The 22,905-nt window shown below is 42.7% G+C and overlaps 2 protein-coding genes across 4 annotated transcripts in view; both read left to right on the forward strand.

Moving 5' to 3' along the window:
* Positions 1 to 4,672: 4,672 nt before the first annotated feature.
* On the forward strand, positions 4,673 to 9,469 carry alp3 (alkaline phosphatase 3). The gene is made up of 11 exons (XM_046863137.1): positions 4,673 to 4,881; positions 5,299 to 5,415; positions 5,748 to 5,863; positions 5,987 to 6,161; positions 6,577 to 6,749; positions 6,946 to 7,086; positions 7,412 to 7,481; positions 7,747 to 7,881; positions 8,084 to 8,275; positions 8,386 to 8,502; positions 9,156 to 9,469. Exons 1-11 carry the CDS (start codon positions 4,818 to 4,820, stop codon positions 9,371 to 9,373), a joined length of 1,518 nt encoding a protein of 505 aa, XP_046719093.1. The 5' UTR covers positions 4,673 to 4,817; the 3' UTR covers positions 9,374 to 9,469.
* A 2,600-nt stretch (positions 9,470 to 12,069) lies between these two features.
* zgc:165508 (uncharacterized protein LOC100101652 homolog) overlaps positions 12,070 to 22,905 on the forward strand; it is a 23,767-nt gene continuing 12,931 nt past the window's right edge. For 2 of the 3 annotated variants that reach the window (XR_006927600.1, XM_046863708.1), the window contains exons 1-2: positions 13,207 to 13,367; positions 20,142 to 20,278. Coding sequence is in view for 2 of the 3 variants with exons in the window: in XM_046863708.1 (XP_046719664.1) it covers positions 13,244 to 13,367; positions 20,142 to 20,278 (261 nt within the window). In the remaining variant the exon portion in view is untranslated. Of the gene's footprint in view, positions 12,295 to 13,206; positions 13,368 to 20,141; positions 20,279 to 22,905 lie in introns of those variants that run through there. The other variant, XM_046863710.1, reaches the window with a different exon arrangement.

The raw sequence follows: 22,905 nt of genomic DNA on the forward strand, positions 1-22,905 counted from the left end.
CCCTAACCCCAACCCTAATTTCTGAAAATAAACCTAAACCTAACCCTAATTTCTGAATAAAACCTAAACCTAACCCTAATTTCTGAATAAAACCTAAACCTAACCCTAATTTCTGAATAAAACCTAAACCTAACCCTAATTTCTGAATAAAACCTAAACCTAACCCTAATTTCTGAATAAAACCTAAACCTAACCCTAATTTCTGAATAAAACCTAAACCTAACCCTAATTTCTGAATAAAACCTAAACCTAACCCTAATTTCTGAATAAAACCTAAACCTAACCCTAATTTCTGAATAAAACCTAAACCTAACCCTAATTTCTGAATAAAACCTAAACCTAACCCTAATTTCTGAATAAAACCTAAACCTAACCCTAATTTCTGAATAAAACCTAAACCTAACCCTAATTTCTGAATAAAACCTAAACCTAACCCTAATTTCTGAATAAAACCTAAACCTAACCCTAATTTCTGAATAAAACCTAAACCTAACCCTAATTTCTGAATAAAACCTAAACCTAACCCTAATTTCTGAATAAAACCTAAACCTAACCCTAATTTCTGAATAAAACCTAAACCTAACCCTAATTTCTGAATAAAACCTAAACCTAACCCTAATTTCTGAATAAAACCTAAACCTAACCCTAATTTCTGAAAATAAAACCTAAACCTAACCCTAATTTCTGAAAATAAAACCTAAACCTAACCCTAATTTCTGAAATAAACCTAAACCTAACCCTAATTTCTGAAATAAAACCTAAACCTAACCCTAATTTCTGAAATAAACCTAAACCTAACCCTAATTTCTGAAATAAAACCTAAACCTAACCCTAATTTCTGAAATAAACCTAAACCTAACCCTAATTTCTGAAATAAAACCTAAACCTAACCTAATTTCTGAAATAAAACCTAAACCTAACCCTAATTTCTGAAAATAAAACCTAAACCTAACCCTAATTTCTGAAAATAAAACCTAAACCTAACCCTAATTTCTGAAAATAAAACCTAAACCTAACCCTAATTTCTGAAAATAAAACCTAAACCTAACCCTAATTTCTGAATAAAACCTAAACCCAACCCTAATTTCTGAAATAAAACCTAAACCTAACCCTAATTCTAAAACCCAACCCTAACCCTAAACCTAAACCTAACCCTAATTTCTAACCCTAACCCTAAAACCTAAACCTAACCCTAATTTCTGGCCCTAACCCTAAAACCTAACCTTAACTCTAATTTCTATCCCTAACCCTAATTCCTAACCCTAAACCTTAAACCTAACCCTAATTTCTATCCCTAACCCTAAATCCTAACCCTAAACCCTAACCGCTAACCTTAACCCCAAACCTAACCCTAACCCTAACCCTAACCCTAACCCTAACCCTAACCAACCCTAACCCTAACCCTAACCCTAACCCTAACCCTAACTCTAACCCTAACCTAACCCTAACCCTAACCCTAACCCTAACCTAACCTAACCCTAACCTAACCCCAACCCTAACCCTAACCTAACCCTAACCCTAACCCTAACCTAACCCCAACCCCAACCCCAACCCCAACCCCAACCCCAACCCCAACCCTAACCCTAACCTAACCTAACCCTAACCCTAACCTGGCCTGGCCTAACCCTAACCCTGGCCTGGCCTGGCCTGGCCTGGCCTGGCCTGGCCTAACCCTAACCTGGCCTGGCCTAACCCTAACCCCAACCCTAACCCTAACCCTAACCTAACCTAACTAACCCCTAACCCCAACCTAACCCTAACCTGGCCTGGCCTAACCCTAACCCTAACCTGGCCTGGCCTAACCCTAACCTAACCCTAACCCTAACCTGGCCTGGCCTAACCCTAACCCTAACCCTAACCTGGCCTGGCCTAACCCTAACCCCAACCCCAACCCCAACCCCAACCCTAACCTAACCCTAACCTGGCCTGGCCTAACCCTAACCTGGCCTGGCCTAACCCTAACCCTAACCCCAACCCTAACTAACCCCTAACCCTGGCCTGGCCTAACCCTAACCCTAACCTGGCCTGGCCTGGCCTAACCCTAACCCTAACCTGGCCTGGCCTAACCCTAACCTGGCCTGGCCTAACCCTAACCTGGCCTGGCCTAACCCTAACCCTAACCTTAACCCTAACCCTAACCTGGCCTGGCCTAACCCTAACCCTAACCCCAAACCCAACCTAACCCTAACCTTAACCCTAACCCCAACCTAACCCTAACCCTAACCCCAACCCTAACCCTAAATCCTAACCCTAATTTCTATCCCTAACCCTAAACCTAACCCCAAACCCAACCCTAATTTCTATCCCTAACCCTAAAACCTAACCTTAACCCTAATTTCTAACCCCAACCCTAAATCCTAACCCTAATTTCTAACCCCTAACCCTAATTTAACCCTAACCCTAATTTCTAACCCCTAACCCTAAAACCTAACCCTAACCCTAATTTCTATCCCTAACCCTAACCGCTAACCTTAACCCCAAACCTAACCCTAACCCTAACCGCTAACCTTAACCCCAACCCAACCCTAACCTCAACCCTAACCCTAAACCTATCCCTAACCCTAACCCTAACCCTAACCCCAACCCTAAATCCCAACCCTAACCTAACCCTAAACCTAACCCTAACCTAACCCCAACCCCAACCCTAACCCCAAACCCAACCCCAACCCTAAATCCCAACCCTAACCCCAACCCTAATTTCTAACCCCTAACCCCAACCCCAACCCTAACCCTAACCCAACCCCAACCCTAACCTAAACCTAACCCTAACCCCTAACCCTAACCCCTAACCCTAACCCCTAACCCTAACCCCTAACCCTAATCAACTAACCCCAACCCCAACCCTAACCCTAAACCTAACCCTAACCCTAACCCTAACCCCAACCCTAACCCTAAAACCTAACCCCAACCCTATATCTAACCCTAATTTCTAGCCCTAACCCAAAACATAACCTTAACCCTAATTTCTATCCCTAACCCTAACCCTAATTTCTAGCCCTAGCCCTAACCCTAAATCCTAACCCTAACCTAACCGCTAACCTTAAACCCAACCCTAACCCCTAACCCCTAACCCTAACCCCAACCCTAACCCTAACCTCTAACCCTTACCCTAACTTCAACCCTTAACCTAACCCTAATTTCTAGCCCTAACCCTAACCTAACCCTAACCTTAACCCTAATTTCTATCCCTAACCCTAATTTCTAGCCCTAACCCTAAATCCTAACCCTAAACCTAACCCTAACCGCTAACCTTAAACCCAACCCTAACCTCTAACCCCTAACCCTAAACCTAACCCTAACCCCAACCCTAACCCTAACCTTAACCGCTAAACCGAACTCTAACCTCAACCCCATCCCTAAAACCTAACCCTAACCAAAAACCTAACCCTAACCCCTAACCCTGCCCCTGACCCTACCCTTAACCCTGCCCCACCCCTAAAATTAACCCCTAACCCCAGCCACTATCCCTAAACAGGCCATTCCTTTTAACCCTTGACATCTGCTTTTCAATTAAAGTAGAGCACCACGGCTTATGCTATATATATATATATATATATATATATATATATATATATATATATATATATATATATATATATATATATGGCTTCTTTATTAATTATTTGTATTTAGGAGTGTAAAGGCAGGTTGTGTATTGTGTGTAAAGGCAGGAGTGTAAAGGCAGGTTGTGTATTGTGTAAAGGCAGGTTGTGTATTGTGTGAAAATTCAGGTTGTGTAAAGGTTGTTCAGGGTGTGTAAAGGCATTAGTGTAAAGGCAGGTTGTGTATTGTGTAAAGGCAGGTTGTGTATTGTGTAAAGGCAGGAGTGTAAAGGCAGGTTGTGTATGCGTGTAAAGGCTGGTTGTGTATTGTGTGTAAAGGCATTAGTGTAAAGGCAGGTTGTGTATTGTGTGTAAAGGCAGGAGTGTAAAGGCAGGTTGTGTATTTTGTGTAAAGGCAGGAGTGTAAAGGCAGGTTGTGCATACGTGTAAAGGCAGGTTGTGTATTGTGTGTAAAGGCAGGGTGTAAAGGCAGGTTGTGTATTTGGTATAAAGGCAGGAGTGTAAAGGCAGGTTGTGTATTGTGTGTAAAGGCAGGTTGTGTATTGTGTTGTTTTGATGCTGCATTATCACGTACTGAACATAAAGAAAATTATTAAAAGAAAATAAGATGAAACTTTAATATGTTAATTATAAAATATTCACGTACGCCTGCAGTGTCTCACAGTCATGTTCCTCTGAGCTCTTAACTCCGCCCCTTTTCCTCACCAGAACCAGGCTGTAGTCTCTCATGTTCCTGATAAGGTGTAAAATAGTCAGAACATGCCTCAATAATTATTAATAAAGAATTTATTGGTAAATATACACGTTTTTATTTTTAAATAGTGTTTATACAACTGTGCTTCTATTTATTTGGTTTTAATTCCGTAAAAAACATTAACAGGAACTTTGCTTCTTTTGAGACAATTTTAAAGCCACACCTTAATTACACTTCAATTATGCATTTTATTCATGTATAACTGATTAATTGCTGTGGGTTCAGGGTTTAATTACCTGAATGTAATTTTTTATGTTTGTATGCTGTATATGAAATTAATAATTTATTGAATTGGTAATGAGCTACAATCTCTACCTCGTGATCTTCTCTATGCAGGAGGAACTTTGCTCAGCAATAAAGATTTCATAATTTTTTTTCCATTAATGACTCCAGGGGTTGTTTGTAATCTAAAGCGATTAGTAAATCACACTACTTGAGAGTGTTTACTGAACTCCTGGACATTTGGGACTCTCGGCTCGTTCTGCTCACTGTGGATCATCATGATTCGGTTACTGGTTTTAGTCCTGTGCTTCCTTCTGAACACCTCGGGGAAATCCATACAACGTAATCAATATTTTTTATTGATTTTTCTTTGCTAATGATTAGATATTAATTATACAGTATAAATGTATGCATATTTTAAACAATACATTATACAATAATAAACAAGTATAGAATTTATAAATGAACAAAACAGTAATAATAAGAAAAAGGCAATTAAAGGGTTTGCGTTTTAATGTATTACTGTAATATAAGTAACAAAAGGTGTTCAATATATAAAAATATATTTTATTAGGTTCTAAAACTAAAAGCAAAAAAAAAAGGCATATTTTAAAATTTGTGTTATTTTAGTAGGAAAACAATGTATTGAAACTGCTAAAGAGAAAAAGGTTTTGAGGCTGTGTGTAATAATGCAGAAGTACACAATCAGTGTAGCAGAGGAATTGAATTTGTTGTTATAAATGTTTGTGTATTTTGCAGTAGACGAGGAGAACCCAGAGTTTTGGAGAACTCAGGCTCAGGCTACACTGAACTCCGCTCTCAGGAGGAAACTCAACACTAACGTGGCCAAAAACATAGTGTTGTTCCTGGGAGATGGTGAGCAACTTTTTTATTATCCTTCCAAACACACACACAGACACACAGACACACACACACACACACACACACTGGTGGATGTACATTTCAGGATTTGATATGATTGAAGGTAACAGTTATTTATGGCATATTTTCAAATATATTTTTTTGTTTTTATATGAAAGTGAAAATGTAATGAAAGAAATTATAAATTATGAAATGTAGTGTAACGTTTTTATTCTGAACTGTTTTGTTATAATTATTAACTGTTATGTTATAATTCCGATGCATTATGAGCTCCTTTTGTGTATCAAAATCGACTTTACAAAATGTGTGTGTGTGTTTGTGTGTAGGAATGGGAATCACCACAATCACAGCTGCTCGCATACTGAAAGGCCAACTGGAGGAACGTCTGGGGGAGGAGACGGTCATGACCATGGACACTTTCCCTTACATCGGTCTCGCTAAGGTAACACCCCCCCACACACACAGTATATACAGTGTATACATACAAACACATACATCTGTGTGTGTGTGTGTGTGTGTGTGTGTGTGTGTGTGTGTGTGTGTGTGCGTGCGTGCGTGTGTGTAGGTCTACACGGTAGATTTCCAAATCCCAGACAGTGGTGCGACGGCGACGGCGTATCTCTGTGGTGTGAAGACGAATTTGAATGTTGTGGGTTTGAGTGCTGCAGCGAGGAACGGTGTGTGTCGCTCACAGACAGGAAATGAGGTCACGTCTATCCTCAAATGGGCTAAAGATGCAGGTACACACCTGTCTGTCTCACGCTCTGTCAGTCTGTCTTTTAGTCTTTCTTTGTCCACTCACCATGTCCGTGTCTCTCTGTCTGTTGTGTCTCTCTGCATTTCAGACTTTCTTACTATCATTCTTTTTATGTCTCACACTTTGATTTTCCCTCTTAGTCTGTTTCTCTCGGACACCATCTCACTTTCTGTCCATTTGTCCGTTTGCCTGAACTCCATCTGTCTGTCTACATGTTCGCCTGGCTCTCCGTCACTGTCCATTTGTCTCCATTTGTTTTTTTCTCCGTCTCTCCCACAGGAATATTGAATTGATTTCAATACACACATGGATTTATACATTAATAAAGTTAATCAAATAAACTATTTACTATACACTTCTCTGTGTGTGTGTGTGTGTGTGTGTGTGCACTCGTACAGGGAAGTCAGTTGGCATAGTAACGACTACTCGTGTACAACACGCCACTCCAGCAGCGTCTTACGCCCACAGTGCCAGCAGGAAGTGGTACAGTGATGCAGACATGCCCACTGCGGCCAAGAGAGACGGCTGCACTGACATCGCCTCACAACTCCTCTCCAACACTGACATCGATGTGAGAGTGTAGAAGTGTGTGTGTGTGTGTGTGTGTGTGTGTGTGAGAGAGAGAAAGAGAGTGTGAGAATGAGAGAGTGTGTGTGTGTCTGTTTGAGAGAGAGAGAGAAAGTGTGTGTGTGTGGGAAGAGAGAGATTATAAATTGTATGTGCTGACTGTGTGTGTGTGTTTATGCATGTGGTGTGTGTGTGTGTAGGTGATTATTGGCGGTGGGCGTAAATACATGACCCCTAAAGGCACACCAGACCCTGAGTACCCCACAGACCGGAACTCTGCCGGGACGAGAGAGGACGAGCGCAACCTCATAAACCAGTGGATCAACATGAAGGAGGGAAAGGTGACAACAACATGAAACAGAGATACACATACACACAGTGTAGATAAAGGGAGAGAGAGAGGGAAAAAGATTCTATAAAAGAGAAAACGAGAAAGACACAAAAAGAGACAGAAAATAGAAGACAGTATGAGAGACAGAAATTGTGAGACAAAAAAAGAGGCAGAAGAGAAAAAAGGAAAAAGAAGTAGGGGCGGGGCTTAAATATTGTGGGTGGAGCTTGTACACCAAAACAGAATGAATCAGTGACCATCAGCTTTCATTACTACATCAGACTTGTAGCTCAAATGCTAAGCTAATGAATCTTGTGTGTGGGTGTGGCCTGTAGGTGGCGCGCTACGTGTGGAATAAGACAGAGTTTGATGCGGTAGACCCTAAAACAACGGACTACCTGATGGGTGAGTCATACAATCATTCACTATCAATATAATAAACAGTGAGGTGGATTCTGATTGGTCAGAAGGAAATCACAGGTTTCTATAGCAACAGCTCATTAATGCTTCACTGATAAATGGATTAAAGATGAGTTTGTATGGTTTAGGTTAGTACTTGTTTGTATGTTGTAAGGAGGAAAGTAAAGAGTTTTCAGCCAGGTGAGGGGACGGGCGTTTATCGCTGCTATAATGTAATTTGACTCTAACCTGATACTCGGTTTCTCTGTAGCCCTGTTCGAACCTGCTGATCTGAGGTTTGAGGTGGAGAGAGACCTGCTAATGGATCCCTCCATCATAGAGACGACAGAGAAAGCCATCCGCATCCTACAGAAGAACCCGAGAGGATTCTTTCTGCTGGTGGAGGGTAAAGTTCACTCAGACACACCACCTATGGGCCATCAGTAAAACTGCATTTTCACAGCAGGAAACATTTCAGTAGCAATTGAACAGTTTAAAAATGTCTTTGGGACGTCTCACACTAAACACAGTGTAGAAAGTGTGTTTAAACACTGTTTTTAATTGCGTACTGGAGTGAAGGATCGGTACTCAGGATGTTATGGCTGCAGGAGGACGTATCGATCAGGGACACCACGCCAGTCGAGCCTCGATGGCACTGCATGAAACTGTCGCCCTTGACAACGCTGTTGCCCGGGCACTGGAGCTGACTAATGAGAAAGAGACGCTGACGGTCGTGACCGCTGACCACTCCCACTCGCTCTCGTTTAACGGGTATCCCTTCAGAGGGAACAGTATTCTGGGTAAGTGTGAGCAGATGTCTGAGGAGCAACACCATACAGAAGCATTACGTATTCAGGGATCTGTCTGAAGTGCATGTGTGTGTGTGTGTGTGTGTGTGTGTGTGTGTTAGGTAAATCGCCTGTGTACGGGTTGGATTTGCTCCCCTATACCACGCTGATGTACGGAAATGGCCCCGGACACAAAATCATCAACAACAAACGACTGGATATCCGTAAAGTGAACACCAGTGAGGTTCACACACACACACACACACACATACAGCCCTAACTCAGTTTAAAATGTAAGGAAGGAGTCTCCAGTGTCAGTGCTGTGGAACACTCAGAGGTAGAGGTGGAACAGTCAGGACAGAGGAGTTTACACTTCTTTACCTAAGAAGAGGGAAGGAGTGTTTATAGGTGCTTTAATGTGTGTGATAGCAGGAACATTTCAGACAATACATGCAACTATGAATAACCTGTAACTGATGAGTTGTTGTGGTGCAAGATCATCAGCTCTTTAAAGGTTCCTGTTCATTACTTGGGGAGAACCTTAAATTAGATTAGACCCAACTTTTTTATTGTGCAGGATACATGTACAAAGCCTTTGATATGCAGTAACATCTAACCAGAGGTGACCTGTTTACAATAAATATAAATATTAACAGTGTGATAAATAAGGGTATGGGGTTTATATGTACAGGTGTGAGGGGGATTAATGTACAGAAGGTGCAGTAGGTAATAAAATATGTATATATAATATACTATATACTGTGTAAAGATTGTGCATAGCTGTAAATACGTACATATCAACGAACAATAAGGTCAAAGTTCCAGGTAGAACCCTTAAGAAAACTCTTAACTCATGTGTGTGTGTGTGTGTGTGTGTGTGTGTGTGTCTCAGAGAATAAGGACTACGTGCAGCAGGCTGTGGTTCCTCTCGACTCGGAAACTCACGGTGGTGAGGACGTGGCCGTGTTTGCTCGAGGCCCCATGGCTCACCTGCTGCAGGGCGTTAATGAGCAGAGCTACATCGCACACGCCCTGGCCTACGCAGCCTGCCTGGGAGCCAATCAGAACCACTGCTACACGGCACGAAGCTCCGCCCCCGACACACCCTGATTTTATCACGATTTATTAAATCGTGCAGAAACACTGTTTTACTTATCAGTCTGTACATCACTGCTGATATTACAATAAAAATAAGTGATCAAATAATTGGTTTAAAAAAATCTAAAAAAAATTTTTATATAACTGAAATTATACACAACACATTAGATGCAGAAAATGAAGGAATTTTATAAAGTGTAATGATCATTAAACAATATACTAAGTTCCGGTGAAAATGAGTATGTGTTTAATGATCATTACACTTTTTAAAATTCCTTTATTTCCTGCACCTAATGTGTCATACACACATAAATAATTATTCACATTTCTGCCTTCAACTAATAAATATGCAAATCTAAAACATCTAAAATCTAAAAAAGTTATATTTACTACTTTAAAAAAAAAAAAAAACATTTTAAAGCCATTTTTGAATTGTAAAAAGCCTATTATTGCATATAAAACCCTAACAATTAAATCTAATTCAATCAGGAAATCAGAAAATAAATTAGTTTCATCAGATTAATTCTGTTTAATATTATTTAATTTATAAAGATGTTCATCTCTATATAAATGATTTTTTATTCATTAGAAATGTTAAAGTTTTACAGTAATTAAAGATAAAACTAATGTTAATTTTTCTCAATGTGTTTTATTTAAAGAGGAAAATTATTTTTGATCAACTAAATGATCAATTAAACCCCAACACGTAACAATAAACATAAATCTGCATATTTTTACATGTAAAACTGCTTTTGAATAATATTCATTCAAATAATGTTTATTATTTTAAAATACACGATTAAGAACAAAAAGTTGTACTTTATGTGAAATAAAACACCATAATAAACCAAGTTATAGCTTTAATTTAAAGTTTATAATTGAAAGTAATTCAGCTGAAATATTTGTAGTCTTTTAAACTTTTGTGTTTCAGAGTTGCCATTAACAGCAGGTGAATAGAAACTGATGTAATAAACACACCAGTGGATCACTTCCTGTTTGTTTGATGCACAGAATCTAATTAGGAAGAGGTGTGTGTGTGTGTGTGTGTGTGTGTGTGTGTGTGTGTGTGTGTACGTACGGCAGGTTAATAAATAATGCAATAACTCACCATGCTTAAAGAGCAGCTATTTTTAAAATATGTAAAATAAGTGTGTGTGTGTGTGTGGTGGTTCTACAGTAAGAAAGTACAGGGTACAGTGAGAGGGGGCGGGGCTAGTGCTGTGAGGATATCTGCACTGAATCACGGGCTTTTCACTTGAACACTACAGTACAAATATTCTTAAACATTCACAGAGTATTTTATGAGAACATCATGTTTTCAGTTTGAGGGTCTTCCATCACTGACCTGGAACAGTGAACGCCACCTCCTTTCCCAGAAACCCTCTTATACATCTGAGGTTCTGATTTTCGTTGCTTTTCTTTTCACCGCTCCCACTCATCACATCTGAAGTTACGTGTGATGTTCAGGAGAAGCGAGAGTGTGTGGGTCACCACTCGCCGCTATGTTTAGAGTGTGTGTGGGCGCGTGGTTACACAATACACACACACACACACACACCTTCTCCGTCACCGAGTCTCACTTTCTCAGCTCATTTTCAAGGAAGAGTGTCAATCTAAAACTGACGATCAATTAATATGATGTATTATGGAGGAAAGTTTATTTAACCTCATACACGCAGAAAGAGGCAGAGCCACAAAACAGGGCTGACACGCCCCCTGTAAAGGGGCGGAGCCAGTGGTTAATATTAAAAAAATGAATACTGAGCAACAGTATTGCATTGTACTGCATCGCTAAATACACACACACACACACACACACACACACACCACTTCATGCTGTTGTAAAAATCCACCCGGAGCGCAACCGCCAGTCACGTGACCCGCGCATTCAACACGTTTCCTGTCGGATGTAACTGCTGTCGTTTTGCGCTCTTCTAAACCTTCTCTCTCCTCCAAGACTCCAATCGTGTTCATACCTCATGTATTTAACTTGCAGTTATTTACATTAATCCCAATTAGCAAGGAAACTAAATTGGACTTCCAAAATCACGTGATCGAATTAGACGCATATTATTGGATATAAAACTTGCTGATCTGCACAAAATATGAACGCATGGATTTTGACTGATATTTTATAGAAATGTAGACATGTTTGTATTTTACTTTACTCACGTTTACAAACTGAGAGCGGGTTAGTTCACGCGCGCACACACGCAGAGGGATTTGCAATGAAACTTTCAGAGATTTCAGAGCCGTGTCTACCTGCACGTCAGGATATACCACAGATCACGTGACCGATCACTTACACATTACTATCATTACTGAGGGATAAGTGTGTCTCTCTCTCTCTCTCTCTCTCTCTCTCTCTCTCTCTGTCTGTCTGTCCAATCCCAGTCCGCATAACTCGGGTCGTGGGCGGAGCAGCAGCGGTGTTTATTAAACGCAGTTTCCGCGTGCGGGATTTCTCACTCGCTCAGCGCGCTGGTTTTGCGCTCGTGAAAAAGAAAAAGAAAAAGAAAAGGAGGAATAGGAAGAAAAATAAGAAAACAAGGAAAGAAGATCCGAGTCGCGCGCCGACGCCAACCAACCAATGCTGCGGCCACTGCCTGGGAGCTCGAGCACGCACGCGCTGTCCCGCCGCCGAGGTGCTGAAACGCACTCGTCGAGTCTTCCCCGCGTGACGTAGTGGTGAGTGTGTGGGGTTAAAAAAAAAAAGAAAAAAAAAACACACACGCACACAAACAACAGGACAACGAAAAGAGAGAAACGATCGCACGTGCGGGAAGGAAGTTGTATAGAAAACAGATTAAAACGAATATAAATAGACACAAACGCGGAACCTAGCAGCGCGCGGAGTGAGTGTGTGTGTGTGTGTTGATGCACTGCAGGTCAGTGTGTAAACATGGGCTGCGTCGCCTCCAAGACCCCTGTAGGTAAGAGCCGCACTTCCGCTCTGTCTGCTCTGAGCACGAGCGATGCACGAGAGCAGCGCAGCACGAGCGTGTTGCTTTGTGCACATGTGGACTCCGCAGGCTTTTGATAACACGTGCGCGCGCGCGTGTAAGTGCATGGCGGTCCGCAGCTTGGGTCGGAGCGCGCGCGCTCGCGCGCCGTTGTGTATATGCGAAGGCTGTTGAACGGAAACGGGAAGAATGCGGACTGTACGCTGCTGATGCTGCGCGCGCGACCCTGCAACACCTAATTATAATATACGCATGAAAAAGGGGGGTGATGGTGGTAAGGGGGAGAAACGCATGATGCACGAGGGACAAATATACTGTAATATAATGTAATGCTGCTCTAAAAGTATTGGCACCCTTCTTGAACATGAGCTGATAGTAATATCTCTGGCCAAAAACTAAGCTCTCAAAAATAATGGCACCACAAAAACAATCAATATTTGATGAGTCAAGTTCTGTAATGTCCAACTCGATATTTGTGGAATAAAAATGTGTGCTTAGTGGTGTAGAGGACACGAGTCTCCAGTTCAGGCCCTGCCCATGGGGGGTTTAAACCTGAGGACAGACACAGATATTCACAGATGCAGGTAAAGCCGTAGATAAAGGTATTGACAGAGGTAAAGGTGTAGATTAAGGTACAGGTATAGACAGGTGTAGACAGAGGGACAGGTGAAGGTACCAATACAGATATAGGGGACACTGATTTGATTAGCTAAACTCGGCCTTATCCTAACTCCCCACAGGTGACGACTGAGATGAGCACCGTCGTAAATGTAACAGTCAAACACTGCTTAAAGCCAAGACACACACACAGAGCGTGATAAGTTTGGGTGAGGTCATTTCATCCTCACACTCTTTCCAGATGGCCTGAGCTGCCGGTGGCCTCGAACCTTTCTGCCTGTTGCTCAGTGTGATGCGCTGAATGTTTCTCACACCAGATGGACTCGATACGGACAAACGGGGACAAGATGAAAAAATTGCCCGTGTTGCATTAACGCCTGCGGTGTTGCCTTTGATCGTACTGTGTGAAATCTACATTCACAAATGTAAGAGTTCTCACAACACCTCATTATTTCACCCCAGAGTTACATAAACACCTGTTTACGGTGTTACATTAGATCTTCCACACCACAGTGTTTGTTCTGAACGAACACTAGATATTTCTACACTGTTAATTCACCACCACCGAATCAGCACGAACATAATCAGTGTTAAAGATGTTAATAAAGTCACAGATCAGCACACCTGAGCAGAGTGAAGGAATCATCTACAATCTAGGTGTTACAGCTACACCTCGTGAGCTTATTGACCCAAATTCACACGAAACACATAGAAAAACACTTTCAAATGACAATTTTTTTATGTTTATCGGAGCTGAGTGGTGACCGAGATCTGGGATTGAAAAGTGTGTGTGTGTGTGTGTGTGTGTGTTAGGAAAGCCAGGCATTTCAGCAGTGTACCATTGTCAGAGGCATTTCATCTGTAACCCACAACACTAAAGCACATTCTGGAGGACACGGACAGTCCTTAGGGATGTTTCCAGGTTCAACCATTATTCTGAAGACGATGCCTCACTCGCAACCGTGTCTCTTGTCACGGATTTGGTTTCAGCTATCCGTTTGGGTCTTGGGGCGAGGCCGTAGCTTCACACGTTCTTCTGTGAGTGGTGAAAAGACCTGCGGCGTGTCGGATATCGAGCAGAACATTAAACGAGTGATGATAAAGAGGAAGTGCAACCCAAGTCGCGGCTGTAGGGAGGCGAGGTTTCTAAACGATGCTAAAACGTAGGGTACAGTACAGCTGTAACTCAAACCACCTCACTGCCTCGCTGAGCGCAACACCTGATGCTAAATGCTGTTTAGTTCAGCTGGTACTTATGTTCAATCATGTGTCTCTGTCATTTTAGAGAAAATATACACTTTACACACGTTTACTACACACTATGTGCATCTTCTGCATCATGCTAATCATTTACAGTTGACTGTGATTGCAGAGAAGAAAAAATCCTTCCGGACTCATATGTAGAGCATCAAATATGTCTTACTGTAATAAAACAATCCAGACAGCAACTGTTCAAAAACATCTATAAATAAACATCTATTAAGTGTAAATAATCAGATTAGCATCAGAAAGATCAGATCTAGCTAACTAGTGGTGAGTCGTTCATGAAGGAGTCTTTAATGTGACTCTGTAAAACAAGTCAGCTCCAACAGTGATTAGTTTATTATCTACTGGGCGCGCATCGCAAAATCTCCGGTCACGTTCAGGAAACAGAAGTGAGTCAGGAAGTTCTTTTATCACGTGACTCTATGCTCTATGCATACACGGTGCAGTTTATATTATATATATACACCGTATTTTTCGGACTATAATGTAATATTCGGAATATAATATAATTTTTTCCCACATTTTGAACTCCGCGGCTTAAACAACGTAGCGGCTAATTTATTATTTTTTTCTGGGTTTTTCCCGGTTTTACAAACTTCAAGCCAAAAACTGAACCCCATAACATTAGACCAATGAAATTTCCGAACGAAAACGGGAAAAAAAAAAAAAAAAAAACCCTCACCTGTGTTCTGAGCTGCACGGCATCGGGAGAAAAAACTTCCATCGGGTGATTTTTAAACGCACGACGATGCCAAATGATAAACTCCCCAGAGAAATACAGTAGTTGTGAAAGGAAGGAGGAAGACAGTGAACAATGACTTTCTTAGTAGCTACTGTTTAGATACAAGCCGTTGTAACGCGTTGAGTCTGGGTGAAGGGAGAGCTCTCTAACTCCAGTTACAACAGAAATTATAAACGCACAGACAGCTTTCCAAAACTCGTGCTTTTTTATTTTTCTTGGCAACAGCGTTACGGGTTAGTCAAAGAAACTTCATCAGAAAATAATTAGGACATAATCCTCAGTCTTGCACACATGCAGTAATACCGGGAAAAAATGCGGCGGCAGCCTATTCCCAAAATACCGCTCTGCTCCTAAAAGAAGCGCAAAATATTTCACCCGTTACACCGTGTGTAAAGTTCATTAGTGTAGACAGGTGTGGTTTATTTATGTTCAAAACAAAAATATTCATAAAATTCAGTGGTTGCGGCTTATATATGGGTGCGCTTTATAGTCTGGAAATTACGGTAGTTTTATATATTTATATATATATATATATATATATATATATATATATATATATATATATATATATATATATATATATAAAAATTACGACTGTCAAATCGATTTAAATATTAAATCATCATCATCATCACAACTTAATTGCACATTTGTATCTGTTCCAAATAAGATAAGATAAGATAAGATAAGATAAACCTTTATTCGTCCCACAGTGGGGAAATTTCTATGTTACAGCAGCAAGACAAAGAAATAAAAATAGATGCAAATATATATAAAAAGAAGAATATACAAAAAATAAAAACAGAAATAAAAATAAATAATAATAATAATAATAATAATAATAACAAAGAAATAAAAATAAATGCAAATATCTAAAAATAATATACATATACTACAATACCAGTATATATACAGTACAATGTAATAATACAAATAGGAAAAAAACAAAAGTACGCTTTTTAAGTCATGTTTTGAGGTAGTATTGCACGAATTGCTGGTAATATTGCACATAATATTGTACCTGATTTGTTTAATAATATTTCACACAGATAAAGTTATTGCACATCTTAAAAAGTAATAGCAGTGTTGTATGTTGGTGACTGGTTTTACTGGGAACAGCTTTGGTTGTATAGTCTAATAGCAGCAGGGAGAAAAGACCTTCTGTATCGCTCCTTCAGACACTTGGGATGTATTAGTCTGTTACTAAAAGAGCTGCTCAGCGATGTAACGGTTTCATACAGGGGGTGGGAGGCGTTCTCCAGCAATGATGATAGTTTTGTTACCATCCTCCTTTCTCCCACCTCCTGTACAGTGTCCAGGGGAATCCCCAGGACAGAGCTGGCCTTCCTGATCAGCTTGTCTAGTCTCTTCCTGTCTGCAGTAGATATGCTGCTGCCCCAGCAGACCACTCCATAGAATATGGCTGAGGCCACCACAGAGTCAAAAAAGGTCTTCAGTAGCTCTCCCTGTACTCCAAAAGACCTTAGTCTCCTCAGCAGAAAGAGTCTGCTCTGCCCTTTCTTGTAGATTGCCTCAGTGTTGTCTGTCCAGTCCAGTTTGTTGTTTAGGTGAACACCCAGGTATTTGTAAGAGTCCACTCACAATGTCCTTTCCCTGAATGTTCACTGGTGATAGAATTTGTTTGTTCCTACGGAAATCCACCACCAGTTCTTTCGTTTTCCCCGCATTTATCTGGAGGCAGCTCCGTTGGCACCAGTCCACAAAGTTCTTTATAAGTCCTCTGTACTCTGTCATCATCATTCGTGATCAGACCGACGATGGCAGAGTCATCAGAGAACTTCTGTAGGTGACAGGTTTCTGAGCTGAACATGAAGTCTGCAGTGTAGATGGTGAAGAGAAACGGGCAAGAACCGTTTCATGGGCTCCAGTATTGCAGACAATCATGTCAGACTCACAGTCACGAGTCCTCACATACTGTGGTCGGTCTGTGAGATAGTCCAGTGTCCAGGCAGACAGATGATGGTCTACTCCCATGTACACCATCTTATCCCTCAGGAGCGCAGGTTGGATGGTGTTGAAAGCACTAGAGAAGTCAAAAAACATGACTCTCACAGTGCTCCCAGCCTTTTCCAGGTGTGAAATAGCCCGATTTAGGAGGAAGATGACTGCGTCTTCCACTCCAATGCCAGGTTGGTAGGCAAACTGAAGTGGATCCATTGATGGGCTCACCAGAGGTCGGAGATGAGTGAGCACTAGCCTCCAATGTTTTCATCAGATGCGAGGTCAGCGCTACTGGTCGATAGTCTCAAGTCTTTTGGGCGCGGCGTCTTTGGTACAGGCACCACGCAGGATGTTTTCCATATCTGTGGCACCTTTCCCAGCTTCAGGCTCAGGTCAAACATGTACAGCAGTATGCCGCACAGCTGGTCAGCACAGGTCTTAAGTAGCCTGGAGCTGATGCCGTCTGGGCCTGCAGCCTTCCTCGCTTTGATCTTCCTGAGCTCCATTCTCACCTGGGCTTCTGTAAGGGGCAGTGTGTATTGGATGGAGTGTTGACTGGAGGGAATCGGCAGGGGGGGGAAGTTAGGTGTGTTGTGTATTGTCTGTGAGCTGATAGCAGTGCAGAGAGAGGTGGGGCTGGAGCTGCTTGCTGTGGAAGCAGAGAGGGGGGATTGCAGCAGGGGGACTGGATGGGGCAGGGAGGGTAGCTGATCAAATCTGTTAAAGAATAGATTGAGATCATTCACCCACTTCTGGTCACCCACAGCCTGAGAGCTTGGCTCCTTGTGACCAGTGATGGTTTTGAGCCCTTCCATACACCGCTGACATTGTTCTGCTGCAGCTGATCCTCCATCTTCCTCCTGTAGCATGCTTTTCCTTCCCTGATCTTCTTCCTCAGTTCTCTCTGGACAGTTTTCAGCTCTTCCTTGTTTCCTGATTTAAACACCCTCTTCTCTTTAAGGAGAGTCTTTATATCAGGGTTTATCCATGGTTTGTTGTTGGGAAAACACCGTACAGTCCTGGTGGGTACAGTATTCTCCACACAGAAGTTAATGTAGTCCGTAATACAATCTGTTAGACTGTCAATATCCTCCCCATGTGGACTGCACAATTCCTCCCACATAGTTGTTTCAAAACAGTCTTTCAGAGCCTCATCGGTCTCATCAGACCATGTCGTCACTGTGCGGGAGGTAGCTGGTTGCCTGCATACAAGGGGTTTGTACACAGGTAGGAGATGAACCAGGTTGTGATCCGATCTTCCCAAGGGGGGGAGAGGTGATGAAGCATAGGCCTCCTTTGAGTTTGCATAAAATAAGTCCAGTGTTTTATTGTCTCTGGTGTGGCATGAAACATACTGGGTGAATGTGGGCAGAGTGGAGGATGGAGGGGCATGATTAAAATCTCCAGAGATAATGAGAAGGGCATTTGGGCTCTGTGTTAACAGTCTGTTAACAACAGAATGCAGGACATCGCATGCCGATTCACCGTCAGCAGAGGGGGGAATATACGCAGCTATCGCGATAACATGCGAGAATTCCCTCGGCAGATAGTACGGCCTCATGCTAGCGGCTAACAGCTCAATGTCCTTACAGCAGATCTGTTCTTTAATAGTGATGTGTCCAGATTTACACCATCTATTATTCACAAACACTGCCAGTCCTCCTCCCTTTCTCTTACCGCTTCCATCGTTCTGTCCGCGCGCAGTAAATCAAATCCATCCAGAGCCACGGTCGTGTCCGGTGTTAGCTTGGTTAGCCATGACTCCGTGAACAGCATGATGCTACACTCCCGGAATTCTCTGATGCCGGGTAAGAGCTGCTAGCTCGTCCATCTTGTTGGGTAAAGATCTTACATTTCCCATAACGATGGACGGGAGAGTTGGTCTGTAACGTCTCCTTTTATTCCGACACACAGCTCCAGCACGGTTCCCCCGTCTTCTCCTTCTTAGCTCGCGGGGAATATCCGGTTTTTCTCCTAGTAGCATCGGCATGTTGCGGAATGCTAACAGCTGATCACTGGTGTAAACAATAGGACCGTGGCTATGAACAGAGTTTCCAGACGCGACTGTGAACAAAGTCCAAAGAAGCAGGAAAAGTAGAGCAAACTCGGTGGCTTTGTTTATGTCCATTGTGCAGTTTCCAAATTTACGCGCATACACTTAAAAAGAAAAAACACAAAGTGCCGGAACACTATAAAATAAATAAAAAAAGCACAAACTTTACGGGAGCTGCTGCAACAGGCTGCCACTTGGGCGGCGCCTAAGATCATATAATATAATATAATATCATATAATATCATATAATAAATGAACATTTAATACTCCAATCAACATGGACAAATATTGATGCTTTATTGCTTATTTATTATAATTTATTATTATTATTATTAGTGAAACCAAACAGCCAGTTGTGTTCCTCAACAGCGTCGGGTGCGTTTCTCATGGCAAATTCTGATGCTAATTTGAGAAAAGTTTTTTTTTTTTTTTTATCCGAGTAAAGAAAGGATGTCGTTAATAAATGTGTTGCGTTGAAGTTTATTCCACTTTATTTTTAGAGGATATTCTACATTATTTCAGCTCTAAACCCCCAGATTTGTTCCCTCAGCAGAAGGTCTAGCTCCTACTGTTACACAGTGCTGCCACTGGAGACTCCCTTCCTTAATGATTAATCGATTACAGAGAACAGGAGGAAGCGAGCGAACGCTTTAAAATCACCCTGCACTACTTTTAGAGCTGCTAATCACAGAGAACTAATCACCACCTTCTGACCAATCAGGACCCAGAACCCAGCAGCAGCATGGTGGTGCTTTACATATTATAGTTTATATTTCCTGTTTCACCAGCAGGTCTACAGTCTGCTGCATGAAGCCCTGAAACACAAAGCTGCCATGTTACACACACACACACACACACACACACACACACACACACTACATGCACAAACTTCAGCAAAAACCAAACACTGCATGCAGAGAAGAGACAAAATGGTATGGGCATGGTAAATCTGATTGCCATGGCAACTATCCAAGGACGACAGCACATGGTGGACACTTTATCTCAGGATTGATGTCCCAGGTTGGGACAGTAAGGAGACATGGTTCAGTAAGCATTCAGGAGGTGTTCGAGATGAAGATCAAAGTTGAGATAAAGTGTGTATCAGGTGCCACTTCAGGGTCGGGATGCTAACATGCTTCTGAGCCATGTTACGTTACGATGTTGTTCCTTCCACAGCAGCGGGTGGACGGTTACCTGTCGACTGGACCGCCGAGAGTTCCATATCCGACCTGGCGCTTTTGGGTGATAGCACACACAGCGGTTTGTCACGTCTCCTGGGTGTCCCGTTCGAGGACCTGGACCATTACCTTGAGGTGCCAACATTTTACTGTCAAAAGCAGTGTGTGTGTGTGTGTGTGTGTGTGTGTGTGTGTGTGTGTGTGTGTGTGTGTGTGAGTGAGTGAGTCAAAGTGTCTGAAAATAGTAGCATTCCGAACTCATGTTCTTTTAGCCGCCCCCCCACAAGCTGCCTCGAGCTCAGGGAGCTGAAAGAACTGCAAGAGAAGAAAGGAGAACGTCTCCCACACATCGCTCCAGCCAATAGAAAGACATGCCAGAAATAGGCGTCTTTGTAGTCTCGCCATGAGCACCAATCACATGCCATTTCTCTCTCTGTACTCCATCTCCTGGCTAACACTAACACCTGATCACATTGTCGCTACACTCACGCGACACAAATCTAATCACAAAATAATCCAGTTTACAAAAAGACAAAGGCTAAACACTGAACAAGCTGGTGTTTGCTAGCAAGAAGTATTTGGTTTTGTGTCCAGCCTAGCAAACTTAGTCCTAATGTTTAGCCTAGCAACAACCACTTAGTCCCAGCAGCTAGCCCAACAAACGCCACTTAGTCCCAGTAGCTAGCCCAAAAAAACGCCACTTAGTCCCAGTAGCTAGCCCAACAAACGCCACTTAGTCCCAGTAGCTAGCCCAAAAGACGCTACTTAGTCCGAGTAGCTAGCCCAACAAACGCCACTTAGTCCCAGTAGCTAGCCCAGCAAACGCCACTTAGTCCGAGTAGCTAGCCCAAAAGACGCTACTTAGTCCGAGTAGCTAGCCCAACAAACGCCACTTAGTCCCAGTAGCTAGCCCAGCAAACACCACTTAGTCCGAGTAGCTAGCCCAACAAACGCCACTTAGTCCCAGTAGCTAGCCCAGCAAACACCACTTAGTCCCAGTAGCTAGCCCAACAAACGCCACTTAGTCCCAGTAGCTAGCCCAACAAACGCCACTTAGTCCCAGTAGCTAGCCCAACAAACGCCACTTAGTCCCAGTAGCTAGCCCAGCAAACACCACTTAGTCCCAGTAGCTAGCCCAACAAGCCACTTAGTCCCAGTAGCTAGCCCAAAAGACGCTACTTAGTCCGAGTAGCTAGCCCAACAAACGCCACTTAGTCCCAGTAGCTAGCCCAGCAAACACCACTTAGTCCAGTAGCTAGCCCAGCAAACACCACTTAGTCCGAGTAGCAAGCCCAACAAACGCCACTTAGTCCCAGTAGCTAGCCCAGCAAACACCACTTAGTCCAGTAGCTAGCCCAACAAACGCCACTTAGTCCCAGTAGCTAGCCCAGCAAACACCACTTAGTCCCAGTAGCTAGCCCAACAAACGCCACTTAGTCCCAGTAGCTAGCCCAACAAACGCCACTTAGTCCCAGTAGCTAGCCCAACAAACGCCACTTAGTCCCAGTAGCTAGCCCAGCAAACACCACTTAGTCCCAGTAGCTAGCCCAACAAACGCCACTTAGTCCGAGTAGCTAGCCCAAAAGACGCTACTTAGTCCGAGTAGCAAGCCCAACAAATGCCACTTAGTCCCAGTAGCTAGCCCAGCAAACACCACTTAGTCCGAGTAGCTAGCCCAACAAACGCCACTTAGTCCCAGTAGCTAGCCCAGCAAACACCACTTAGTCCCAGTAGCTAGCCCAACAAACGCCACTTAGTCCCAGTAGCTAGCCCAACAAACGCCACTTAGTCCCAGTAGCTAGCGCAACAAACGCCACTTAGTCCCAGTAGCTAGCCCAACAAACACCACTTAGTCCCAGTCTATTTTCAGCATCTCTTGGTGTCCTGATTAGCGCTTTACTAGAAGTGATTAGCATAACTGAACTGCTCATGGTGTCCTGTTCTGAGTTGATGATCATTCATGAAGATCCTGCAGGAACCAGAGAGAAACTGCGACCCTCACACTCCACTTCCACACTGTTACCATAACAACAATATGTTTTCTCCCAAATACGGGCTGGTTTAGAGAGATAGTTCGGTTTATTACCACACAAGTTTGTGAAGGCATCTACTGGAGCTTTCATTCACACGTGTGTGTGTGGGTGTGAGTGAGTAAGAGAGAGAGAGAGATAAGCCTGTACCTACTAAGGAGAAGCAGCTGGAGCTGAGCAGATGATCTTCAGATAGCTACCTCTCATGTTATGGTTCTCCTGCTCCTGCTTCCTCAGCTTTCATATAGAACACAAACTCCTTCAGATCCCTTTCCCGCTCTCACTTACACACTTCACTAATTAGCGGCTTGTGAATCACGTGATCAAATTACACCGCTCCTATTGGCTACAGGGCTCACAAACCTTCACCCGAAATAATATCGTTAATTAACTTCAATTCACGAGCGCGAAATGGAGCTCAGAGCAGCGGGGCAGCGGAGCGGCGGGGCAGCGGAGCAAGAGAAAGAGCTCTGGGCACGCGCACCTGCCTACAGGCGTCAGCGTCCAAAAGCAAGCGTTTTATACCCGGATCTGTTCAAATCATGAATATTAATTTATTTTAAAAAGAATGAATTAATGATTAATAAATAAATAAAAACAGTTGTAATACAAATCAATTGTGTAAAAACAACGAATACCAATGCGCTGTGTGTGTGTGGGGGATTTAGAGCGCGAGCCACCAAATTAAACGATCGGTCGATGTGATGTGACGTGACGTCATCCCGGGCATCG

Source organism: Silurus meridionalis, chromosome 12, assembly GCF_014805685.1.
Source record: "Silurus meridionalis isolate SWU-2019-XX chromosome 12, ASM1480568v1, whole genome shotgun sequence".
Lineage (NCBI taxonomy): Eukaryota > Metazoa > Chordata > Actinopteri > Siluriformes > Siluridae > Silurus > Silurus meridionalis.

Excerpts from the sequence above, each read along its gene's own strand:
- alp3 (XM_046863137.1), top strand. The coding sequence starts at position 4,818 with ATGATTCGGTTACTGGTTTTAGTCCTGTGCTTCCTTCTGAACACCTCG. Across the intron at positions 6,162-6,576 it reads CAAATGGGCTAAAGATGCAG|GGAAGTCAGTTGGCATAGTA; the intron begins GTACACACCTGT and ends GCACTCGTACAG. Across the intron at positions 8,276-8,385 it reads CAGAGGGAACAGTATTCTGG|GTAAATCGCCTGTGTACGGG; the intron begins GTAAGTGTGAGC and ends TGTGTGTGTTAG.